The 25,108-nt window shown below is 37.4% G+C and overlaps 1 protein-coding gene across 9 annotated transcripts in view; it reads left to right on the top strand.

Moving 5' to 3' along the window:
* Positions 1–24,516, top strand: part of RPS6KC1 (ribosomal protein S6 kinase C1) — an 88,472-nt gene extending 63,956 nt beyond the window's left edge. For 5 of the 9 annotated variants that reach the window (XM_067293063.1, XM_067293064.1, XM_067293062.1 and 2 more), the window contains 5 exons: positions 4,360–5,937; positions 6,209–6,298; positions 17,992–18,074; positions 18,890–18,985; positions 22,169–24,516. In XM_067293063.1, the coding sequence (XP_067149164.1) occupies positions 4,360–5,937; positions 6,209–6,298; positions 17,992–18,074; positions 18,890–18,985; positions 22,169–22,279 (1,958 nt within the window). In that variant the 3' untranslated portion in view covers positions 22,280–24,516. Of the gene's footprint in view, positions 1–4,359; positions 5,938–6,208; positions 6,299–15,624; positions 17,672–17,991; positions 18,075–18,889; positions 18,986–20,251; positions 20,397–22,168 lie in introns of those variants that run through there. The other 4 variants (XR_010883679.1, XR_010883680.1, XR_010883681.1 and 1 more) reach the window with 4 other exon arrangements.
* Positions 24,517–25,108: the final 592 nt, after the last annotated feature.

Genomic DNA, 25,108 nt, shown 5'->3' with positions numbered 1-25,108 from the left:
CGAGGTTTTGGAGAATAATTCAAACAGATGTCTTTCAGTACTCCTGTTTTTACTTCCCTATCTGATCATGGCTATTTGGAAGCCCAGATTGTTGGGTCTGGCTTTGTTTGGGCTATCCTAAATACAGTGATTACCACATTCTTAACTGCATTCCAGTTCTGCAGGAATCAAGTATATTGTTCTTCAGAACAAACTTATGGGCCAAGCTAGCAAAAGCCAAATGATTTATTTTGGAATATGTCCACTTAGCTCGTCTATCAGGATATGAAGTTGAAATGGTAAGTGTCTGAGTATTGGATGAGGAAAAATCCAACACGTCATGAATTTTTCTTGTCAGCTAGAACAAAAACATGGTAGGAGACTAAATTTGCTGATCTGTTAGATTTCCTTTTATCCTAATGATACATCCTGCATAGTCTTTGTATCTTCTTCTCTTTGATGTTCCTGCTTCAAAGTACTATTAATAACAAAAAACTGCAGAAAAGTTTGAAAGAATATATAAAAATTGTGGAACTAACAAGATTCCTAGCCAGCTTCATCACTCGGTCACTTTGTGTTGAAATTTCTTCTTGATTATTTGGACAAAAACTATTTACATTCTGCCTCTGAAGCACAGATATAACCTCCAGACTGTTGGTAATATGGTGACATAAGGGACTTTTAATAAGTAGTTTTACATTGAATAACTGCAAAAGAATGTAGAATTTTGTGATTTTGGTGTGCTAATAAACCCAGAAAGAGTAAGCTAGACTGGTTGTAGAGTCAATTTGTGATAAAAGAAAAATTCATAGTGATTTGTTATGTTAATAGTGTACTTCTGAAATTGTATTAAATACTAATAAACTTTAGCTTAAAATGATAGCTTTTATAGTTATGTAGTATGTTAGACAATATTTGACAATGACTGAAGCTTACTTGTTTGGATTGATTTCTGTAATTTTAGTTTTTATAGATTCCTGATACTATATTAGCATGGCTTGCTAATGGGTTTTCTTGATCTTACACAACACATGGAGAGAGGGGGAAAGATTATTAGTATGTCATTCATAAAGGCATAATTATATACCCAGATACAAATATCACTCTTGTTTGACCCTGGATCGGACATTTTCAAAAAGGAATAAAATTGTTGTTTTTCACTATGGAACACAATTATTGAATAGCATTTATTTATGTATTTCCACTTGACCAGGAGGCCAGTCTTGAAATACTTATATGTAAACATATTTGGACATAATCAAATTTTTTTGTATTTAGTTGCATTTAGCTCTAAATTGGAGTTGCAGTAAGTAGTCATTTTCACTGTGATCTCTTAGTCCAAGTGATTATTAATGAGTAACTTCTTCCTTAAAAAGGTAAGATAATAACATGCTTACTAATGGAAAACCAGTCATTGTTGCAGTTCTGTCTGTTTTTACAGGTGGACGGTGTTGAATTCCTGAATACTCTCAGGATAAAACCATCCTTTTTGTCTTTTGTCAAATTTGGGAGATTAGGTTTGCTGAAAGTATTTAAAATCTAAATTTTTCTTGAAAGTTATGGCCTGAACTACTTGACTTTTTCAGTGCAGTTTCTGTGGGGTTTGAAGAGATGATATCAACATGTCTGCTTTCCTCCCTTAATCCTTCTTGGGTCTCTTCCTTTCTTAAGCTGTGCCGCAACTTCTAGCAGAGGCTAAGGTCCTAAGGAGGCTGCATGAAATCTTGCGTGATGCAAAGTGGGGCAAGTAGAAGACAAAGGTTCTCCCAAGAGCAGCTTGGCCTGTTTATATTTGAAAGGGGAGAAGAATTCTTGCACTCCTTACACAGTCCAAACCCTTTCTACCTTAACATAGGAGGACAAAACATTAACATCAGGGAGAGCTCTTCAGAGAGCCCCCAAGACTTGTGTTTTCATAAGAACAAATTTGTGAAGCAGTACTGGGGTAATAAATACAAGTAATATGAAGATGGAAATATTTTGCATTTGCTTGTGCTAGTTAATACAATGCCGGTGAGACGGGAATATTTTATGTGTTATAGTGAATGAAGCAGGAGGGTGGTTGTCAAATGAGATTTTATTGTTTGGTATGCACAGACCCTGAATAATTCCATGCCTAATTAATAGACTGGGAAAAGTTATTTTGCAAGCGCTGTTCACTTAAAATAATTTAACAGAAATTTTAAATAAAATTAATTGTTGTAAAAAGATTATTTCATCAGAATCTTGGGATAAAATTAAACTTTTGTATTCCTTCTTTTGTCATGGAGGAAAGTGTGGAAAAGATGAGAAGGTCTCTCTCACACATATATAAAAAATATGTCTGCTCTCTCTCTCTTTCTCTCCTCCTTCTTTCTGTTATTTTCTTTCCCCACCATTCTATAGCAAAAGTGTGGATAAATATAAATTTAGAAAAAGAATTGATGAGTGTGCAATGAACATTTTGCTTTTATTTTAACCAAACTGATTTTAAAACAGTAATTCTGCAGTTCTGTACAAAGTGAAGGGTGCAGAATGAGCAGCAGTGCCCTACTTCTGCTTTTTTTCCTGACGAACAGCTGTGTAACACATTTTTTAAGGCAAGTGGCTTCATCCTAAGCATCTGCATGGGCCCGCTGCCTCTCACAGAGGCAAGATGCTGCTTGTCACACACTTCTGGCGGGGGCCAGGGCTCTTGGTTCTGCAGGACTGGCAGGAGCCAAGGGCTGCTGCCTTGCGGGGAGTGACTGATGAGCCATGTCTTGCTACTGTGAAATGGCACATCTGTAGGTATTCTGAATGCATCTTCAGGTAGGTATATAAAGTTTGTATGTGGTTAATATAGCAGCTCTTGTTCTCTTCTCTGCTAGCATTACTTCCATTTGCTCCTGTCCATCTACGTAGCATCCTTTCATGTCTTCTAGAGGGTGGTGAGAGTCATTTTGACCTGCTATGTCCGTTTGTAGCTTACAGGCAGAAATCATGTGGATTAATAGATTTAAATTTCTATCTTTACCATTGAACTCAAGCTGTTAGAATTCCCTCTTAATATTTTTGATATATTTATTTTCACCACAGCCAGTGAGAATTATTTTTCCCTTCAAAAACAAGTCTTGTCTTAGCCAGAGGGATAGAGAGGAAGATAACTCCACATTACATTATTCAAATTCGTTTTTTAAAGTATCAAGGTTTTTCTGCCTTTGATAAGTTATTTTTGAAATACCTCGAAATATATAAAACCTGTTCCTAGGCAATAGAAATACTTTTTTCTTTTGTTGTATTTTTTTAAAGGAATTTTGCCTGATAGGAAGAGTGTTTAAAAAGAACTATTAAGGACTATGTTTTGGAAAAACATAATATAAAACTATATTACCCAAATAAGTAAAAAACTGCAGATGCCCAGCGGGCTGGGTATTTCTGTGAAGTAGATCTTCTATGAAGATTTTATAAGAACTCCTGTACTTTCCAGAATTTCTGTAAAATCTTTTAAATTGAAATGTCTTGACTTTGCATTTTTCCTAAAGTTATTGAAGGTAGTTTCTAGACTGTTGAAGCCAAATTCTTTGGCTAGCAAAGTGCAAGAGATCCAGTAACTTCTTGACTTGTTCTGTGTGGCTTATGTTTTATAATCTTTTATAAAAAGCATGCTATAAATGTGCAGTATTTGAAAGCATAAAGAGTTCCATTTTGTATTTTTGAAACTTAACAGTTACTTTTGGAGTACTTTTCTTACAGTTTTTGATGTGAAGAAACTGGTTTGCTGATGTAAATTAGTTTGTTGATAAATCGTTGTGTAATGTAACTTAGAAAGCCATAGAAAACTATTTTAAGGCCTGAGATTCAAGGGAGAGATGTGTTCATATTTAATAGAGAAAAACAGTTCTTCAAAGAGAGAAAAAAAACCTTATAATATCCTACTAATATGAAGTAATTCTGTTTACCTTCCCCTTACAGAACTTGCAAATTAATTCTTTTTGGTCTCTCTCCCCTAATGTCACTCATGAGCTTGGAGGTGTGATACAGAAGATTCAGTACAGGTAGAACTGGTGATGGGCGCTAAACCATTTCATCTTCCCTGGTTCTTGCTTTCTTTTGAGATTGTAGATGGAGAGTAGTCACCACCATGCAAGTTGAGACAGACTCTGAAATGAGACTTTATTGAAGCAAAAAAAAAAAAAAAAAGCTTAGATGCAGCTATTTAAATATTTATGTATTAATACAAATCTGTTTGAAAAGCAAGTTGGAGTCTCTGTAATTATTTCCTACTGAGACAGCAGATCCAACTTGCTCCATGGACATAAGGAGATAGTGTGCTCTGACAGTGAGGGTATTTTCCTGTTTTATAATGAATCTGCTTTTGTTTTGAGTTAAATTAAGAGATTTCCTCCCCCTCTCTTGCAGGAGGAAAACTGTGGTCTTATATCAGTAAGTTCTTAAACAGAAGTCCTGAAGGGAGCTTTGAAATTCCTGAACTCAAAACATCCAGTTCGACTAAAATTCACCTGGAGCAGCCGACACCTAGTCCTAAAGAAATCAGTAGCAGCACTGATTCCAGAGAAAGCTACGGGGAGAGGATGCTGAAGGTGGTCCCACTGAAGAACAGCCTAACGCCGAGCTCTCAGGATGACAGCAGCAACCAGGAAGATGGCCAAGAGAGTTCCAAGTGGATGGACTCAGGGTCCAGCTCAGAGGAAGAGTGCACTACTAGTTATTTAACATTATGCAATGAATATGGTCAAGAAAAGATTGACTCTGGCTCTCTAACTGAGGAACCTGTCGTCAAATTGGAGAATGAAGGTCTAAATACCAAGGAGAGAAGTTGCTTGCAGATATGCACTGTTGTTGGCAGTGATAGCTTCAGCTCTCAGATTGCATCTCAGGAACTAAAGCTTTTCATTGATGATACTGAGTCGGAAATAGCTAGTCCTACTAGGATATTGGACTCATTAAATAAATCAAAGAACAGCCCCATGGAACTCTTCAGAATAGACAGTAAAGATAGCACCAGTGAGCTTCTGGGGCTTGATTTTGGAGAAAAATTATATAACCTAAAATCAGAACCTTTGAAGCCATTATTTTCTGCCCCAGATCATGACAAAAGCTTTGATGCCCTGGAAAACAAAATGGGTGTGAGAGCTCATGACACCATAAGCAGAGGTTCAAACGACTCTGTGCCAGTGATCTCCTTTAAGGATGCTGCTTTTGATGATGTAAGTAGTGTTGACGAAGGAAGGCCTGATCTCCTAATAAACTTACCTGGCATATCTGATGAAACAGAGGAGGCGGCAGTGTCAAGGCCAACAAAGTTTACAAAAACTGATATGAACATCTTGGAAGTAAAATTATTAGAAACGCCTGATGTCTTACAATTAAATAATTCTGCAGAGCAATGCAAAGCATTTGATCAAGAGCCAAATCATGTGGCACCAGAACTGGGCGATCCTTCCCACGAAGAAGGAAATGGACAAAGTGGTGTCACTCAGGGAGCTCTTGGGAGCCTCTTTACAGCTGAACCAGAGGTAGGTAGTTCAGAAGATGGGGCTCTGTTTCAAGGGCTTGGAGCCTGCTCCTTAAACGTGACAAGCAAAGAAGAAAGTTTATTTGTTTCCAACTTGCTCTCAGGTGTTAAAGACATTAGTTTACATAGAGACATGGTAAGAGATGAAGCTGTGTTGCTGTTTTCTGATCAAACTGAAGACTTTGGGAAAGAGGAAACAAACCCGGCTTTGTTACCAGCAGCTGAAAGTCAAAAGACAGTACCAAAGAGTGAAGATGAAATAGCAGTAACAGGGGAGAAGGAAATACATCACATTTTTCAGGACCTCGACGAAAGATTAGCAATAACCTCCAGGTTTTATATCCCAGAGGATTGCATTCAAAGATGGGCAGCTGAAATGGTTGTAGCCCTTGATGCTTTACATAGGGAAGGAATTGTGTGCCGCGATTTGAACCCAAACAACATCTTATTGAATGATAGAGGTCAGGAACTTTTGCAAATGCATTTCTTTTTATTCGCTGTTGCTTCCAATTAACTGAGTAGGCGTTTTATCTTGTAATTAGTATCTTCATTTCCTGTCTAGAGCTTCATTATCAGTGCAGCAAATTCACCCCCAGTAATAGCTTCTAGTACTTAATGATGCCATTATTCTTAATGATACTGTTTTTAGCTACAAAAGGAGTAATTACAGTTCACTTCTGCAGAAAATGGAAGGGAAAAATGTTTTGATTTCTCCTGTCGTTTTGTTTTTAGGACACATTCAGCTAACGTATTTTAGCAGGTGGAGGGAGGTTGAAGATTCCTGTGACAACGATGCCATAGAGAGAATGTACTGTGCCCCAGGTTAGAGCAATCACCTACAATGTTTCACTTGGAAAGTAGATGAGCAGCTTTCGTTTTCTCACGGAGCCTCTGTAATGCGGAGCTTAAGTTTATGCAATATATTATAGGCTTTACTTTTTTTTTCCTGAATGTCTTAAAAACTAAGAGGGTTGATAACTGCTTTGTTGCTGAACTGTGGTGTTGTTTGTTAGAGCACTCATATAAAATGTAATTGCATTGAATGTCTTGTTTAAGCAACTTTAAGGAACATTTTGTTTTCTTTCAGATATTTGCTGTGTGTGAGTACACCCTGATAACTGAAAAGAACAAATAAGGGAAAGGGCAGATTGAAAAGATGACAGAGAGGTTTAAAAATACAAAAATATGTACAGGCAAAAAACATGAGGAGAAAATGTTGAAGTTAGAAATATACAGTCCTAATAGGCTTAGAGATGCCTGTGACATTTTTGAGGAGCTACAATGGGCTTTGAAATAGTTTAGGGAGCTCTTTTCTTAGAACTGCTTTCATCAATCATGAGAGTGATAAAATCAATATCTTGGGTTTTTATAGCAAGGGTGGCACTTGAAACCAAGTCCTCCCTCTCTTCCTTCTCCCAATTTATTTTCTGCTATTATAATGGTCAAATGGTAGTGACAGATAAAAATCAGATAGCTAAACCATTTTACTTATAACTTGATATTTTAAAAATTTCATAGCTAGCTTAAAAAACTTACTTTTGGAGTCAAAATGACTACTGGGAGGCTATTCAGATATTTCAGTTTCTCTCTTTTATTCTGAAATTTCAAATGCCTGCGTACTTTTTCTGCTGAATGCATGGTCTGGTTAGGCTTTGCAACTTGGCATGAAAATAGTCCTCAAGCTCAAGCCTGTAATCATGTTCACTAAAGATTAGCTGAAGAATAAGTTATAAGCAATGAAAGAGAAAAGTTCTGAACTTAGTTTGGCATTGAGTATTTATTCTGTGACTTAGTCCCATCACAAATGAATTATGGTAGGGAAACTGCTTGCTGTGAATAAAGATTGTAGGAAGTCAGCAAAAAATTGAATTCCAGCCTCTCAAGATTAATAGTCAAATAAAATCTTTGCCATGCGGGTGCAAGACAAATGGGAGACAGCAGGTATTGCAGAGAAACAGAAAACAAATATTTTTTTTTACCAATGAAAGTAAAAACCACACCTTCTTTCCATCCTCCCCCAACTTGAATTCAAGAATGAGAAAACTGGGGAATCCCTGCATTTCAGAATCTCAGCAATTCTTGTGACTTGCAGAAGGGAAACTGCTTGTTGCCAAGGTGCAATCCATCCTGTTAGAACGAGGCATTTTGTTGCCTCCCTAACGCAGCCTTGTACAAAGCTCTCCCCAGCTGAGTAGTAGCAAGGATGAAAGTGCAGCCTTTTCCCACCCTGTCACTGTTAATGAGCTATGAAAGTCAAAGATTAATTTTTCTGTATTTTAACAAGCATCCAAAGAGAGGCCTTTGTTACCCCCTTAAACCCCAACCAGCCAACTCCTGCAGTAATGAAGTGATTAGGGAGCAACAGAAATAATATTGAAAAATCCTCAAATGCAAGAGTAAAGTTTTCTGCACCATTGTTATTTCCACCTCACAGCACAGGTGTGGTATCCATTTAGCTTTTGCTTGATTAAGTTTTCCTCACCTCTCCTCTCCTCTCCTCCCTCTCTGTCCTACCTCAAACTGCAGTTTGTTTTGTGTATCTGGACTTTCTCATTTGTGGAACCTTATTAGACTTCAGTGAAATTACTCCTGGATGTAAATATGTGCCTCTAACTAGGGAGCTACGGGATGAAGATTTGTGCGTGCAAATATTAGATATATGCAACACAGCTGCACCGATACTGCTCCATGAGTCTTACCTTCCATGTTTTCTGATCTTAATGCTATCTGTGCAAAGTGTAGTCCTATTTTAGTGTAGCTATTCCATGATAATTTTTGTGTAGGAGAGTAATACTTGCAATAACTTAGCAATACAAAACCTATTTTTAAGCCAAGTGGCATTCTTTTTTGAGTAATGGTTTAATATCTGTACCTTAAATATTTTGTATAGCTGAGGCCAATGTAGCTTTCTTAAAGCTGCTGCTGCTGCTAAATCTTGCTCTAAAGCATTTGATCATTATTAGAAAACTCATTTTAGTGGGCCTTTCTTCGTGGACACTCTGGTGTTATAGGAAAATAGACCTCATTTGGATGATCATTTTTCCTTTTAAGGAGTGTACCATGCCCCTGAACCCATGTCTCCCCTTTAGAAGGATAACATTGCTCCTCAAGCTGCTTCTTGGGATAACCATTTTGAAATTATACTTGTGCTTCACTTAGTACAGTAAGAGAAGATGGCAGGTTTGGTTTTTTTATTCTTTTTAAGTTAGTCTTTAAAACTGATTATAAATGTTTCTAATAGCTTTCTGTTTCCCTGCTGGAAGAAAGGCTGCAGTTTTGTGGAAAGGAGCAAAGATCTTCACAAAATTACATTGTCTGATGATTTATTTTATAATAGTACAGCACAGTGACTAAATAAAATGACTCAAAGTGAGTCTTTATCTTCTTTGGAGTTTTCCTGGTGTGTCTAGTATTGTATGCCTTGTTGCCCTTTCTCTAGATACTCAGCCGCCCTCCTCCTTTTCCTTCACTACCTGAAGGATGCATTGAAACTTGACTTGTAAAATTTTGTCTCCATGTGTCTATCTTGATGTCTTCTCAGGACTGTGTAATTTTATCTGAGTTCAGGATAGAATGGGTTTTGGATATAGCAAACTTTTATGTAACACACTTTCAACGTTTGGTTATTTAAATGTAGCAGTTAGGAGTATGTAAGAAAGAAAAGATGTCTTTATTAAAGGTCTGGTATTACATACTTGGAACAAATGTTGAGTCTTCTTGGGATGCAATTCTATTTTGCATTGATTTTGGAATGACAAATTTCATAGGCAGAAACAGGAGAGGGTGATCTGAAAGTTTCATAGGTTGCAGGATATATTTGATTTAAAATATTTAGGAAATTATATTGCATAGTTATTTGAAAGAAATAAATATGTATTTGAAACAATTTTACCTTTTTAATTGATAAGGTTACAGGCTTTAATTTTTTTAGAGCACAAGTTATAGTGTTTAGCAGTGAAGTGCCTGAAGGCATATTTAAGTTGCTTTATTGGTTGAAGGAAAACCTGGAACCTAAATTCTACAAAACTACTGATCTATCAGAATCTAATTCCTGGAGGGACTAAGAATAATAATATTAATGTTGACGTTCTTCACACTCAATGGAGGGCAGAAGTCCATCTACACGGAGCTTGCTTTCAGGGTGTAGGATTGTGTGTTCAAGGTTTTCAGTACCCGAGCTTATAGCTTTTTACTAAAGCAAAGCAAAGTAATATTGGTACAGAAATAGTGATCAGATCCTTTCCCTTGTGAACAGGGAGGAATTTCTCAGCTCTTGTTATCCCAACAAGTGCAGAGAGGAAATGTAGCTACATGTATGTAAAAGATTATACAATGAATATATAAAATAATAGAACAAATACAGATATTATAAATGGAGAGGTGTCAAAAAGATGGGAGAAGAAATGGTTTAAATAGCTGCATACTACTTTGCGGTCACAATATAATTAATTTTGTGTGAAATAGCAATGTCATCTTATATCTTGCATGAAGTAAAAGCAGGGATAAATCTTTTGCAAGAAGTTACATTTCTCCACTCTTGACGGCAGGTGGCATTATACCATTAATGGATTTTACTGTTGCACTTACTGGCTCTAATTTGCCTAACTTCACATAAAAGCTAAAGACAGTGTTTATTTGTAATGATTTGCATATCAAGAACTGTACTTAGAAGCTCAGAGTAATGGTGTGTTATAGTACTGTCAAATCTGCTAGTAGAATTGGACAACTCTTTTTACTCCTTGCATAGTTGTACTGGGTAAAAAAGTTCATGCTGAACCAGTTACTGTAACAACAAAGCTATCTGCAGATGCTTAAAAGCAGCGCCTGTGCTGTACTTTGATTAATGGCCAAACCAAATCTTTGCTGTTCACCTATGATAAGTCAAATGTTGTTTCTCTAACCCACAAGGGAAGTGATGGATTATAAATCATCCCCTATAAACTCAACACCACTTCAAGTAAAACCGTGGGAGTTTTGGCCAAGAATAACCTATTTACTTTTAAAGAAGAAATTAAACACTTGTTACTGAGAATTTCTGCTGTGTTAATATGGTTAAGGTGACTAATGTGAGGTTTAGAGTTTTTTTACTTTCCTCTTCTTTACAATAATTTTGTGTTCTGAATATTTTAAAGTGTGCTAAGCAGCTGATGTTTGAATATAAAGTTATTACTAGATCAGATGAGAATGATTCATTGCTGTTTAAACAGCCCTTTGCTCTCCATGCCCCCTGAGAACTCTTATCACTTATTTGTCAAAAAAACCCCGCAAAAACTAACAAAAAATCCCTCACATTATCCACCTGCCTAGTGGTTGATAATATCAGCAATGTATCTCTTTATCTCTTGGTTAACGTGCCTTGGTATTCTGAAGGGGGGAAAATTCCAGTAACAGATTCAATTTACACGGACAGAAACTTGAGCAAATGCCAGCCTAGCAGGGGGGCCATTATTCTGGTCTATAAATAAGTTTAAAGAAGAAACAAACACACACAAAAACCTGTGAATCAACATGTTTTGGTCTAATTGAGGGAAAAGCAAGATGGATGAATTTTGAAATGCAAATGATCACCTTCTGTTTTTTAAGTATAGATTTTGCCAACTTTGTGATCTTAGATATAAAGAGTTGTTACTTTTCAAATAGAACAATAATTATATTCCATTGTTGGTAGTCATGAGCTTTAAAATAAAATCAGTAACTTTTTAAAAAAGCCCCTTCATAGAATGCTTCATACCTGTGAGAAAGACAAAATTGTCTACAGTCAAGACTCTCTTCAGCTAGAACAGGTTAAGATGAGGACTTGCTCATGAAAAGGAATGTTTTAGGTTCTTTTCCTGTCTCAGCTGTAAAGCATGATGTTGTAGAAGTGACTTGCTGTTCTAACATAATGTGTAAATGCAATGTGTGAATGAGATGTTTTACTTATACTCTTTAAGTTCTCTTGCCAGCTGGCAGGGAGAAGTTCTGTCATATCCCATAGTGTTATCACAGAGCTAGATTCCAGAACTGTGGCATCTTTGTTTTTTTTTTTTCTTTTTTCTCCAAACCATGAGTTTTCACCAGACTGTATGTACTACAGACTGGAGGCTTGCTTGTTGAGATCATAAAGCCAAAGGGAGTTTAGCTACATCGAAAATGTAAGTAGGAAACTGGCCATCAGTAATGCGTCATACTATTCTGATGACTTCATAAGCTGTGTGGTATAATCAAGCCTTATTTAACAAACTAGCCTTCATTCAAAATAAAGATGCAAAGCTTTTAGATAACCTAAAATATGAAGCATTAAAATAAAAATTGCTAAAATGCTATTAACCTGCATGGTGTAATTTTTATTTACTGAATGAGGAAAAAATAGTCTGCCTCTATTTACCAAACAGATATTTGATACAGGAAACCCTGCGTATTATTTGTGTATGTGTATTTCAGTAGCAGTTTGCAGACGCTCATTAAATTCTGCTATTCTGTATTAAAGTAATTTAATTTGGAGTAGATTGTTTAAGAAGCGAAATAACTGTGGTAGATTAAAGTGCCATTGACCCTGAGAGGTGTCAAGGGGAGGATTGGTCTCATGGTTATAGTGTAAAGAGGGGACTTCCTAGATTTTATCTCTGACTCTGTCCTAGCTTTCTGTGTGATTTTACAGTCTCAGGATGATCCTAAAAAGGAAGGGAAAACCAGGGCAGACAAGTGGGCCTTGAGCAGCAAAGGTGGAAGGACTGGCTAGTTCAGTTCGAAAAACACTGGCAATAGCAAATGGGACTGAAAATTAACATGAAAGCTATATAGCTGGAGTGACTAAGCAGGAAAGGGCTGGAGGTGCAGAAGAAGGACTAATTGTTGTGCAGCTGGGAGGAACAACTGTCACAACGGTTTGGAGGTGCACAGCTCTCCAAAGGCACCAAGGCATCCCAAAGAAAACAGTAACAGCTGACTGCTCCCAAAATAGCAAAATGTCATGAACCTGGAGTAGGTAATTGAAAGCATAGGTTTGGAGAGACTTTCAGGTATTTTCCAAAATAATTTGATATGGTTTGGCACTCAGGCATGTTTTGAGTATACTGTATGTTTTAGGTGAAGTACATGTTCATGTATTTTTTCTGGACCCTGTAACTAGAGTAAGCAGTGAGATGTATTGAAGTTGTTGATTTGTAAGAATCTGTTTTTGTTTGTTTGTTTGCTTGACTGGCATAAAAGCCAGCTAGTAACTCTGGAAGAAACTTTAATTCACCCGAGGTGTTTTTTTTAATAATAGATGGAGCTAAAACTTAAAGCTACTATAAAAGATGCCCTTTGCAAATAAATGAAAATAGCTGAAGGGTTAAATATTGTTTGATTTCTTTTGATAACAGCACTAAAAAGTTTCTTCATCTCTTTTGTCACCTGATTATTTTAGAGGAAGTTTTAATTCCATCTTGGGTCACTAAAAGGAGAAAAAATAGATCCTTCTATTAATCTTTTTCTATTAGTGACATGAGGAAATTTCTTCCAAAGAGGGACATAGATGCTCCTATTTTTTTTAATATCTTTAATATGTAACTTCATATTTTCATACTCCATTTGATCTTAGCAAATGTTCATTGGGCTTGCCTCACTACTTTATTGTTTAAAGACCATGATACACTTTTTATACTTAACTATAGATGTTTCAATACTGTGTTTTATAAATTGCTAAAGCATTTTAGGTGAAACATTATGGCCAGATTGCTTGTGTGATGTATTATTTAGTGACTCTATCTTATGATATCTTGGCTGACTGAATCTGCATGGAGTAAATTAGCTTGGACTCATTTTACTTGGTTCTCTGCAAATGCTTCTTTATATTTATAGATATTAAAATATGATAAAATAGTAAGCTTTTAAAATTAAATGAGTGTAAGGTAAATAGAATTTCTGAAGCAACTCTAATGGTTTTTCATGCAATACTATTTATCTCAACGGCAGGAGAAAGGGAAAACATTGTGTCTGATGTTTTCAGGATGTTGGACAAGTCCATTTCCTCCTTAACGGTTTCAGACACCTGATGGTAATTCAGATGGGTGTCCTTGCTTTCTTATCAGTGCAGAAACAATACTTGCAGGTATGCTATTTACAATACTTGAAGGTATGCTATTTCTGCTTGAAACACAGAGTAGGGGGAAGGGACTTTTCCTTGTTTGAAATTCTTATCAGTCCACCAAGAGTCAACTGGTTCCTTTCTTAATTTATGGAGAAACCTCTCAACTCAAAGCCCTTCTTTACTCTTAGATGTTAGGTTAAGCAGTACTTCTACTATTAACCTGTTTTCTTGTGAGCTGATTTCAGGTCTCATTCTTAATTCAGATGTATCTTCTAGATGTTAAAGGTTATCCTACAAAGTTTGATTTTGTTCCAGGTGATTTGCAAGTGATTTGGCATTAAGTTGCACAGTGAATTTCAAGTTGCTTGGACTAGCTCTAAACCTGGCTTCTTTTGTTTTTATTTCGATAGTGCTTCAGTGTGCTAGTCAGGAAGCCTTATTATCAGCCCTGGAGGAAACTGTATTTGGGAGAGAATTTTTGAGGGGTTGTAGTAAAAATCTTTGAAAGCCTTCAGCATGAAGGGTGTATTTCAGGGTAAGATGTTGTAGAAAGGATGAGAAAATCAATCCTGATATTGATAACATCATCAAAGATGTGTGTTCAGAAAAAGCCAAGGTTCTGTTTTTCTACTTTAGAACTGACATTTATGTTTAAAAATATAGGACTTTGTCATCTACATATCCCATATCAGGAAGTAAGGTACTACTGTGTGTAATGCAAATATTGAGATAAGTGTGGAAACCATAAAGAAATAGCCTTTCAGTTGAGACCAGCTGCGCTGAAAGAATAGTGCTGGGTACAGAGGCTGTTTACCTGCACCATCTGTCTCGATCTGAATCTGATAGCATTTTACAAATCTGATTCTCTTCAGTTTCCCCTGACTACTGCTGCTAAAAGTGTTTCTGTGCAGGAATTTAGCATTGCTATTGCCATGAGCTACTTGGTGCTAGATGTTGAAGGGAAGTGCATTGGTAAGCGAAAAAGAAGGAAGCCCTCTCATTCAATGAAGTTGCAATGAAGTTGGAAGAACTACTGATCTTTTTTTTCAGCCTACCATTTTTCTCCAGTTTAAGAGGATTTTGTATTTGAAAATGATATGAACATTTTTCTGCAAATTTTGTACTGCAAGTCCTGGAAACACCAGCACCATGCACATGCATATGTAGACTTATGTTTGTACAAATGTGGATAAGGTCCTTGATTTCAAGGTTCATGAAGTAAAAAATTGGCACAAATATCCATGTTATTCACTTAGGTTTATGGGTCGCTACCATTTATTGTCTAAATTACTTTGCTGATGGATTGAGATGAAAATGTTTTCTTAGTGAAAGCAGATATTGTAGTTCAGATTTATTGCAATATTAAAGCTTTAAAAAAAAGCATATGCCCTGTGTGGTATATTACGTTAGCTAGCTACTCTGTATCACTTGAAAGCACTTCATAATCTACAGTTTCTAAATTTTCCCATGATGTGTAGTCAAGATAAAATGCAGTAATATTGATGTGATATCCTGAATTTATTACGATCAGTGTATTGCATCAGAAGTAAGGTGACCTATTTGAAATAAGGGAATGTAAACAACATATGTTTGTTTGTAGTATTCACGATGTGTTTTTTTTAAGGAAAACATTTATTTTAATCCCAAATGAGGTAATTTTGGGACCTAGGGAAAGCAGTAGGAAAAGAGACATTGGGTAATGGGAGAAAAGTAGAACTAACATTTATTTTTTGTATAAAAGAACATTCAGATGCTTCTCATGGCTGAATTTTCCATTTTCTGTTCCATGCTGGTTTAGATGACTTGTCACACAGGCTCTGCTCATGTGCACAGGAACCCAGCCAGAGCCCCTCAGTGCGGGGAGAACTCTGCATTACTTGGCTGTTCTCATTTTATCCCATTTGTCTTGTTTCGGTGATGGACAAAAGTAATGGAAGAGTTCATTGCTCTTAATGTAAGAGACCTGCAATGACGTGGTTTTTGACTTGTCATAAATTGAAAGTGCTCTTATGGTTAAAAATATGAGCTTGGCTTGTGAAGAAGTAAACTCTAGTTTACTTTTTGACTCTTACTCTGTGTTCATTTTCTTCATCAGTGAAGTGAGTGAGGTGACGTCGACTTCCTGTAATGAACAGTTTGTGTTTCTGTGAAAGAAGGAGTGTAGGTTTGATTCTTCAAAGAATTGGATCAGCATCTGTGACTGCCAACACAAAAGAAAATAACACCAAAGCTCAGAAATGAATTTTTATAATACTTCTTTTTTTTGTGTGTGTGTGTGCTCAAAATGACAAAGCTTTTCACCTTCTAGAATTTGCTTATATTAGGCCGTAAATTAAAAGACCCATACCCACCAAATGTTAGTTTAGATGTTCTTTCAGTGTCTTTGAGGAGGAATAGATTATCTAATTTTATGGTATTATTCTAAAAATTAAGACTTGTCAACATAGGGAAATTGATTCAGATTAACTGGTAGCATATGAATTAAGAATGGAGTAGTCAATACTAATTAACTCTTGGCTTGACTGCCCTTATTCTGGAATAAGTGTGAAATTAATATAATAAATAGAAATCTTCAATTGTTTGAGAGAGAGCATTCTTAATCCAGAATATTCACAGGATTAAAATCACAAAGGAAAGAACAGCTAGAATGCCTCTCCTATAAAGAAGCCTCAAATATTTTAGTCTAGATTTTACTTTCCATTCATATTATCTCATTTTTGAATGTATGTAATTGGAACATATAGCATTAGGAAATCACATGCAGTAGTTCTAGACTGAAAAGGGCATTTCCATGCAACAGATTTCACTGAGATATGCCTTTAGTCAGCTATATCATGTGGAAAGGCCTGAAGTTTTGGGGGGGGGGGGTGTTAGAGGACAATTATGTAGAAGGTCTCTCTCTAAAAGGAAGTAAGATTGATTTTATTTAGAAGAACAGATTTTGTTTTTTACACAAATTATCTGGACTTGCCATAATTTTGGTTTGGTCTAGATGCCTGTCTGGGGTCTTAAAACATTTTTAAAATGTATGCAATTATAGTGATACAGTTCCTTTTATGGCTGCCATTATATCTTTGTAAAAGTTTCTTGATAATGATAGAAATATTAATCTGTAAGGAGTGGAATAAATTCTACTAATGTGTGGTACCCTTATACTGATGTATTGGGCATTCAAATGCCATTAACTGTAATAAACTTTTCAATGTGAGTAATGCCCTAACTGAAGAAACAATGTCTGAGCCATCCTTCTACACTCTTGCAACCTCAACCTAGTCCTTAAAGGTGCTGAGCATCTTCCAGTTTGTGTTACAGCTACCCTCACCGTTCCTCTGTGCTCCCAGTGGGAGGTCTGGGGCTACCACCTTCCTTTCCCTGACACCAGAGTTTGACTCATCTGTAGTTCTCCTTGGCCGTGCTCATGCTAAACTCCATAAAGAGATGAGCAAGAGTTTTCTAACCTGCCACAGTACATTTCACAGCAATGGCTATGTGACTGTATGCTAATTGCTGTCCTCTGTTGGGAATCCGGTGTGGCTTTTGCCACCAAAGCTATTTTAGTGCAGCTGCTGCATTTTTGACCGTCAAAATAAAAATTTCCTCGTCATTGCAGTCTGTTTTACTCCCTGTTTTAGTGCAGACAGCTCGTGGTGTGTTTGCATTTAATTTTGTAGTGTAAAGTGTGACTCGGTGAAGGCCAAGTTTGTTGCATGCGTCATGCTGTTGAACATATAAACGTATATGGCTGGGGCTTCTATGAGTCCCACCACTCCTCTTTGCTGTCTCTTGCGCATGGACAGCAGGAAGACAGTGCTGGCTATTTGCTGGATGATAGGGGAAACAACTTCTTACACCTAGGTAGCTGAGGTGAATCTGGGCTGATTTGTAGTAAACTACAGTCACTAGTTGTGGGTAGGCTATGTGAAGTAGATTTGGCATCTCTATCTAGTTCCCAGCAGACATGAGAGTACTGTGAAAAACCTTCCATGGTGATCCCAGCAGAGAGCAAGGGTTAGCCATGAAATGACTTCTGCCCTCCAGGACAAAATTAAGGCATGCTTATGTACTGACTTATTGTAGACTTCCTTGTGCTGATTATATGGATGCCTCAGGCCAGTCTGATCAGTCCAGCTCTTCTGACCAGGGTAAATATGTTTTGCTTAACCATCTGTCACTGCCCATTTTAAGTCCGGTCTAGCTGAATCCCAACTCTAATGCCTGCAAGTCTTGAAAAAGCCCATGTGTGCAAGGAAAAATCAAATTATGCATGAAATGTATGGTGTTGTTGTGTTTGAACACTGCAGTCTGTAGGTGGCTAAAGGGCTAGCTAACTTGCAGGCATAATGAAAGCTCTGTGGTATTTAGTATATGTTCAGTCAGCATTAAACTGTCACCTTGTAAGTATATGTTAATTTTGAAGGTGTGACTGACCTTTTCAATATTAATCGAAATATCTCGTGTTTAGAGGTTGGAGCTATCCTGGAAGAGACAGAAGCCTGTGACTGGTGGAGCCTGGGTGCCATTCTTTTTGAACTCCTCACTGGGAAGGTAGGGCTGGGGGCAAGTTACTTAGCAAAACTGGAATGTTGGCCAGTAGTTTCTCAGAAGTGTTGTTCCCAGGTGTGCTTTCCTTGCTTGTCTTTTTCAGATGTGCTTTGCAGACCTGAGTGTCTTAGATTTGCTTGATCCACATGGGAGCAGAGAAATCAAACATGCTCAAGCTTCAGCAGAAAAACTTGATAAAGCCTTATGAAACTCAGGGCTGCAAAATAACCAAAAAGCCATGCTGACCTCTTAATTGTGGTGAAATCCAAGTCTTCTAACTTTTCTTCTCTACATTTTAAAACTTTTTGCCCTAATAGAAGTTCTGTTCCCTGGGACAATATAGAAGCCATATATTGGAGTGACACATTAATTCAAGCTTCTGCAGACTCTCTTGGTGTATTAGAGTGTCAGGCTGATGTGATGATATCTAATTAGCTCATATGGAAACAGGTAGATGGAAGGAGATGTCACCGCCTGTCAGGAATGCTGTTTTCTGTATTATGAGACAAGGAGTGCTTGGCCCAGTCAATCTGGTGATTAGCTGGCAGTTCTGCTTGAAGAAAGGGAAGTTCACCTAATTCAAGTCTTTTCAGGTTTGAGCAATAGAACAAGAGGATTAAGACATAAATGATCTAAAACCATACTCCCAGGGAAACTTCAGTACCTATAGACATTCCTTCCAGAATCAATAGCTCATACTAAGAAATACTGAAATTATAGCTACATATGTTAATTTGCATGTATGCTATGATAATATAATCCAGCTCTACATTTTGTGAGTTAAGAAAAGTATCTGACTGCTTTGATTTTTATTTCAGACTCTGGTTGAGTGCCATCCATCAGGAATAAACACACACACTTCTTTGAGTATACCAGACCATGTATCAAAGGAGGCCAGATCACTGATTCAGCAGGTAATTTGGTGGAAAATTTGTTTTGTATATGTATATATGTATATGTTTTGTGTATGTATATATGTATATGTTTTATATATGGATATGTTTTGCAATCTGGACAAATACTTATCTACCTAAGCTGTTCAGGTGAAGTAAATGTAATGACAGAAAACTGCTCATAGGGGTGTGAATGGGTGTCTTGTCAGCGCTGAAGAATTTTGCCCAACTGGATTGTTGCATCTGGAAACACTGTCTTCTGCTGCCAGGTGTCTCTGTAGAAGACTAGTGTTTTACGATTTCTTCAAAAGAGAACAAGTTTGGTCAATGCTGAGTGCTTGGAAACACCTGCTAGTGCTGTATGGCCATTTTAGGAATTCTGCCCTAAATGATCATGGGAATATTTGTGATGAAATGAATTAAACTAAAAAATATTGAAGCCAATTCAGAAAGATAGCAATAGGTGTTCTGAAACCTATAATGTACTTCTTAGAAGTTATGACCTTGCTGTGGTTGAAAATCTGTTGCTGTCCTCAAGGAAGCTTTCTGAATTCCATTTTTTAGAAAAAGTGCTTTTAGTTGTGAATAATCTGACTTTTGTGACAATAAGATAACTTGTAGGTTGAAAGAAAGGGCGGGGGGAGGGGTGACTTTAAAATATAGACAACCTTCCAGGCTGATATGCCTTGTATTTTCAATTTTAAGGAGAAGAACAAAGAGCATTAACTGCTATTTTTAGTTTACTCTCCGCTTTAGATAGTCATGACTGAGAGAATAAACTTGTACATACACAGTGCCTTGAATTTCAAGTAATGCAATCTTCCTTCCTATAGTTAATTTTGAAATAACTGAGGAAGTGGAGCCTGGGTCTGACCTATTCCACTTGAGTAGAATAAGTGATATATGTGAACAGTGTTGTTTGAATGAAGAGTATCTGGTGAGTGGCTACATAAATAATGGTATCACTTAGATCTAGATTTGAACAGAGCAGAGTGAAAAAATAATTATTGAAGAAAACCAAGCAAAAGGATTTTGAAAATTCAGCAAGTCAAAAGATCCAGTAACAGATTGACTTCTGTGCCATTACTGTGAAACAGGGGATGGAAATGGAACCAGACATTTGGACCATCTATTTTGATAAGATGACTGAAATTCACTGAAAGTGAATGCTTGCATCTTTGTGTTTGTGGCAAGGGCAGGGAGGGAAATGACTAAGGAAAAGTCCCATTTTTGCATACTCTGCATTCATATTATTAGATGGTAGCAAATTGTTGCCTTTGCCCACAGGTGCTACATGACTCAAATGGATAAGGCAGAGCCAAGCCCCATTTGGTGAAGAGAATTCCTGCCATCTACTTCTGAAACTGAAGACAAATGAAGTCTTTTAGCTCACCTCTCCTTGCCAGTGAGGACTGTCCTCCATTGCAGATTAGTGTGTTGCCAGTTTTCAAATATGCCAGAGTGGTCCTTTTGCCACTTACGGTTTAAAGGATATATTACAAGGCTATATCTGTTCAGAGAACAGTTACCTCAATGTCCATTAGGTTAAACCTTCTAATATAGGCTGGTGACTTATCAGGTGGAGGTTTAGCTACATGAGCTAGTAAATCACATTTTTGTTGTGTAACTATCCAAGGAAGCTGCCATTCATTGCTGAGGAAGCCTTGTCAGGAAAAGGAAGAAAGCTCTCTTGGCATGGTTAGCAATTTGTCATTGCGACTTTCCTTCCCCCCCCCCTGCCAAGGGTAAACAGGTCAAAACATCACAGAATAACTCTCAGGGATCAGTGTTCAGCTATACAGAAAACTCTGTCAGACAGCATGGCTTCCAGTGCAGGTGACTTCATTGTAAACACCTCCTTCATTTAGCTAACTGAGAGTAAAACAAGAGTTCTTTGTATTTCTCATGCACTTTGGAAAGATAAAGTTGTTATTTTATGTTGGGTTGGTATTTTGCACCCAAGATTTTTTTTAGGTACTTCCAGGCTTTACTACCAACAAAGTATGCAGCATGATTTTTAAATAGATATCTATTGCAATTTGTGATGGATCTACTTTCTAAGATTGAAGTTCTCCTGGAAGGAAGAACCTCAGAAAACAAATGTCTCTGCTTACTTTCCCCCTGCTGGCACTTGTTATATTTCAGGAGAAGGCAGAGAGATGGTGGCTGCATCTGTTTCTGCTGGCTTGAGGAAACTCTCAGAACAGTACTTTTCACTATCACTGAGTTACCTTTACTGTGTGATGTTATGATTGCAAATGCCAAAGCCATCTTGAAATGTGTAAATTCATATGTTTATGGATGTATGCTTACTTAGATGTTGAGAACATTAAGATATGAATACACATTGTTCCTTGTGACAACTGGGAGAAGAAGTTATCCTTTTAGCTGTTGCAGAAAAAACAAAAAAAGAAATCAGGTCTTTGTAGTGAGTGTAATTGAATAGAGTATAAACAATTCTCTAAAAGTGCAAAATATTTTCATGTGTCTTTATTGGTCTCTTTGGAGTGTTGCCTTTGCATTCCCTTTTATATGGATTGGTATCTTTAAACAGATATAAATATTGTGATGTCCTTTTCACATGAATTCAGCATGTGATGTACAACTAAGAAGCAAATGCAGTGCTGAATTTTATGAAATTTCTGTTAAGCCATTACACTGTTTTTTTCACTGGGATTTTGATTTTTAAGTTTGAATCCCTTTGTGGAACTCTTTAAAAACTTTTTTAGGAAATACAGAACTGGCTATCATATTGTGGTCTTTTAGGAGCAACTCAGAAGAATCATGAAACTTGTGAAATGGAAAGTTACAGACCATTGTCCCTGATGTAACCTTAACACAGCAGTGTGAGCAAAGGTTAACACAAAGCAAATACAATGTCCAGAGTCCTGCAGATGCAGGCTGTGGCTGCTCTTCTCTTTTTAAGTGTAACCTCATTTTAAAATGAAGTCCCAACGTGCAGTGCTTCAGGGTATTGCATGCTGTGATCAGTACTCTCTGAATACTGTAACGCTGAGACTCAAGGAAAGGAGAGTCTTCTGTTTGTTGGATTTTAGGAATTTCAAGTGTGCTTTGCACTCTTGAAAGTAACTCATAGAGCAGGAAAACAGTAGGATGTCTCTTACCTTAGACCTTTCTGGAACTTTTAAGCAGTTGTTTTTGTTCTTACTTACTGAATCATATATTTTTTCTTTTTATATCAAGCTTTTGCAGTTTAATCCTGCGGAGCGTCTTGGTGCTGGCGTTGCTGGTGTTGAAGACATCAAATCTCATCCATTTTTTGCCCTTATAGAATGGGCAGATCTGCTGAGATGAGATGTGTACCTTCTGAACAAACTCAGGTCAAGCGGACAAGTTTCTCTGGCACAGAAGCACCCTGACTTGCTTCCCTAAGATGTCCCGAATCACTTGGACATGATGGCTAAAGGACACTGGAGTAATCATGCCAAAAGTGAACATTCTTAACAGGAATCACTGATTATACAGGGTGCTAGTTTATTTTTACTGCAACTGGCTGCTGTGTGTGCGTGTAAACCTTTTCACCAAAGGGTGGTCTGTGATGAAACTGCTGGGTAGCATGTTTAGCACTGCCAGCTTGTTGACTAAGTAGAAACAGGAACACACTCCTGGTGCTTTGTCTGATGATGGAAGTGTCTATAGAATGTGCCAGTTGAAAGTATCTTTTATAGTGTCAATAGACCATTTCCCTATGCTAAGTGCAGCTGTGGGGGCGGGAGGAAGGAACAAATAATTTATTAATGGTATATGCTGAATAAAATAATAAAATGCTTTGTGTGAAACTTGACACACAAAAAATAATATATCCATTAAAAATTAAGAAAGCTGTTGCATAATGCTGTGGAATGCTTCTTGAAAATGGCATATCGTTTCAAACTGTGGAAAGAGCATATAAAAAGAAAACAGTCCTGTCAACTGTTGTACTTTGTTGGCTGGCAATGTCTCTTTAGAACTCTTGACTCCGTTACATTGGATGAGTTACATGTCAAAGTCACTACAGAAAGGGAAATCTTTTCCTCAGCCACATAAATACTGTTTCAGCAACCTCTTAAGGACCAAGAAAACACAATGCTAAATAAATGTATGCATTAAAAAAGAAAAAACTCTTCTCTCATTATTGCAACCACTGCTTTATCACTTAGTGAACCTCTAAGTGTCCTCTTTTTAACCACTTCCTGTGAAAACAACCTTACTGCTCACACTCTTCTGCTTGAGGAAGCTTCTGAATTCTTCTGTTTGTGTGTTAATAGTCTTAATAAATGAAAGAAAGTCTTCACCCTCTCTGCTGCACTAGAAGCAGGAAGAAGCCTGGGATTTGCTCATGCCAAATGACTAAGTGACATCTCTGAGCAAACCCTAGTGGGTAAGACTTGGGAGTGAGCCAATTAGCTGACCTGTGTGTTTGTTAGTAATGTCTGAAGAATGGGAGAAGAATATAAGACATGCAGAATATTTTTGCTGTACACAGCTGTTGCTGCTAACCAGCCATGCTTGTATGGGTTCCTGATGTGTGCACAAAAACTGTATGCTGTGATTCTTGTACAGATTATGGATATGTGTTCTTTTCTAAATGTTCACTTGTCTCTCACTTGCTCTTTTTTTCTTCTCCCCAGCTTTATCCGGAGAACAAAGGGCAAATTCCTTTGGGAAAGTGAGGTGACAGCAACGATTATTAAATTTACAACCCCCCAAAAAAGTATCCCTCCCCCTACTTGTATTTTAGCTGTGTATTTTATGGGCACTCCCAAAAGTGCATCTGCACAGTCTCCATCTGTTAGACACCAGGTCGGTGCATTCAAATAAAGTGGAAAAGGAAAATACTTCACTTAAACAAAGGAAATCTGGAAACTTTTTTTTTCCTTTTTAAATTATTCCACTCCCCTCTTTTTTTTCTTTCTTCCCTTTCTTGTGATCACCAAGCCAGCAGAGGGGCTGTAACAACACTGCAGGTTGTAACCAGGTCACTAGTATCATTGCCTACGGAGTGCTGTCCAAGATTACATCACTCTCAGAAACTGTGTTTCAACCTACCACCCTCTGGCTTCATAACAGGAACTCCCTCAGGTGAGCCACAGGAACAACGTCCTGTGCCGAGCTGGTAGGAAATCTCTAATGCTGAGACCAAGCTGATACAGAGCTTCCTTCCAGCACTGCCCTGGCTGTGACTTTGGAGAGAGCTCATTGCTCAAGGGAAACCTCCCTTCCCTCTGCCACCTGACTCCATCCCTGGGGTTCTCCAGTCGCTAACACTACCAGTTAAATGTTGTTGCCCATGATGACCCGTCCCATTGCATTTGCTGGGTAATAGCTGTAAAAAAAGTTTTCCATGTTACCTTTGAATGTTCTTGTTCACGTTGTGCCCACGTGCTGGTTGCAAGTGAAGGCAGTGTGAAATAGCTGGAATCTGTAAAAACAAAAAGAAGATGCTGTTCTAGCAGAAACCAAGTGACCATTCATTCTCAGTGGAAAGCATTTGATTTAGTTAAGGACATAGAAATGTTTCTTTTTCAAGTACAATGTAAGTAGTAAGGAAATCTAGATCACAGAGATTAGAAGGAATGGGGCACCTGGCAATACCACTTGCCCTAAATGAACCTTTGAGATGCTACTCTATTTTTCATAACCTTACAACTGCATCAAAAAATGTTTTTGCTAAAGCAAGTTGATTACACAAAAAACCCTGCTTCTATCCTTTTTTCCTTTAACACGCATTATGCTGTATTGGTGTTTACATGTATTTATTTAATAAAACCTGTCAAGCCTAACTCAGACTTTTCCGAACTTTACATTTAGTTCTTGAAGACAATGCTTTCTACCTAATCAATGCTTTTTGTCCTTGGCTTTTATGACTTGGAAAAAAATTCTGGATTTCTTCTCTTTGGTGCCTCCTCGGAAGCCCTGTTTTGCCTACTGCAGGCTGATCCAGTCACTGCAGTTACTTATATCTTATGATCCTACATTGTTAAGTAGTGTAAAGTCCATTCCACCTCCCTTCTGTTACACCTAATGGCTGATAAAAAAACAAATCAGTGCCATCTTGTTCAGAGGAATTATTGAGAGTCTATGTAAAACAGAGTAAAGTAAGCCTATAGATTTTCTTATTCTCCTCCTGTGGGTGTTTACCTA

This window comes from Apteryx mantelli, chromosome 3 (genome assembly GCF_036417845.1).
Source record: "Apteryx mantelli isolate bAptMan1 chromosome 3, bAptMan1.hap1, whole genome shotgun sequence".
In the NCBI taxonomy this organism is placed as follows: Eukaryota; Metazoa; Chordata; class Aves; order Apterygiformes; family Apterygidae; genus Apteryx; species Apteryx mantelli.
The sequence above is the reverse complement of the archived record's forward strand: the minus strand, read 5'-3'. Positions and strand labels throughout refer to the sequence as shown.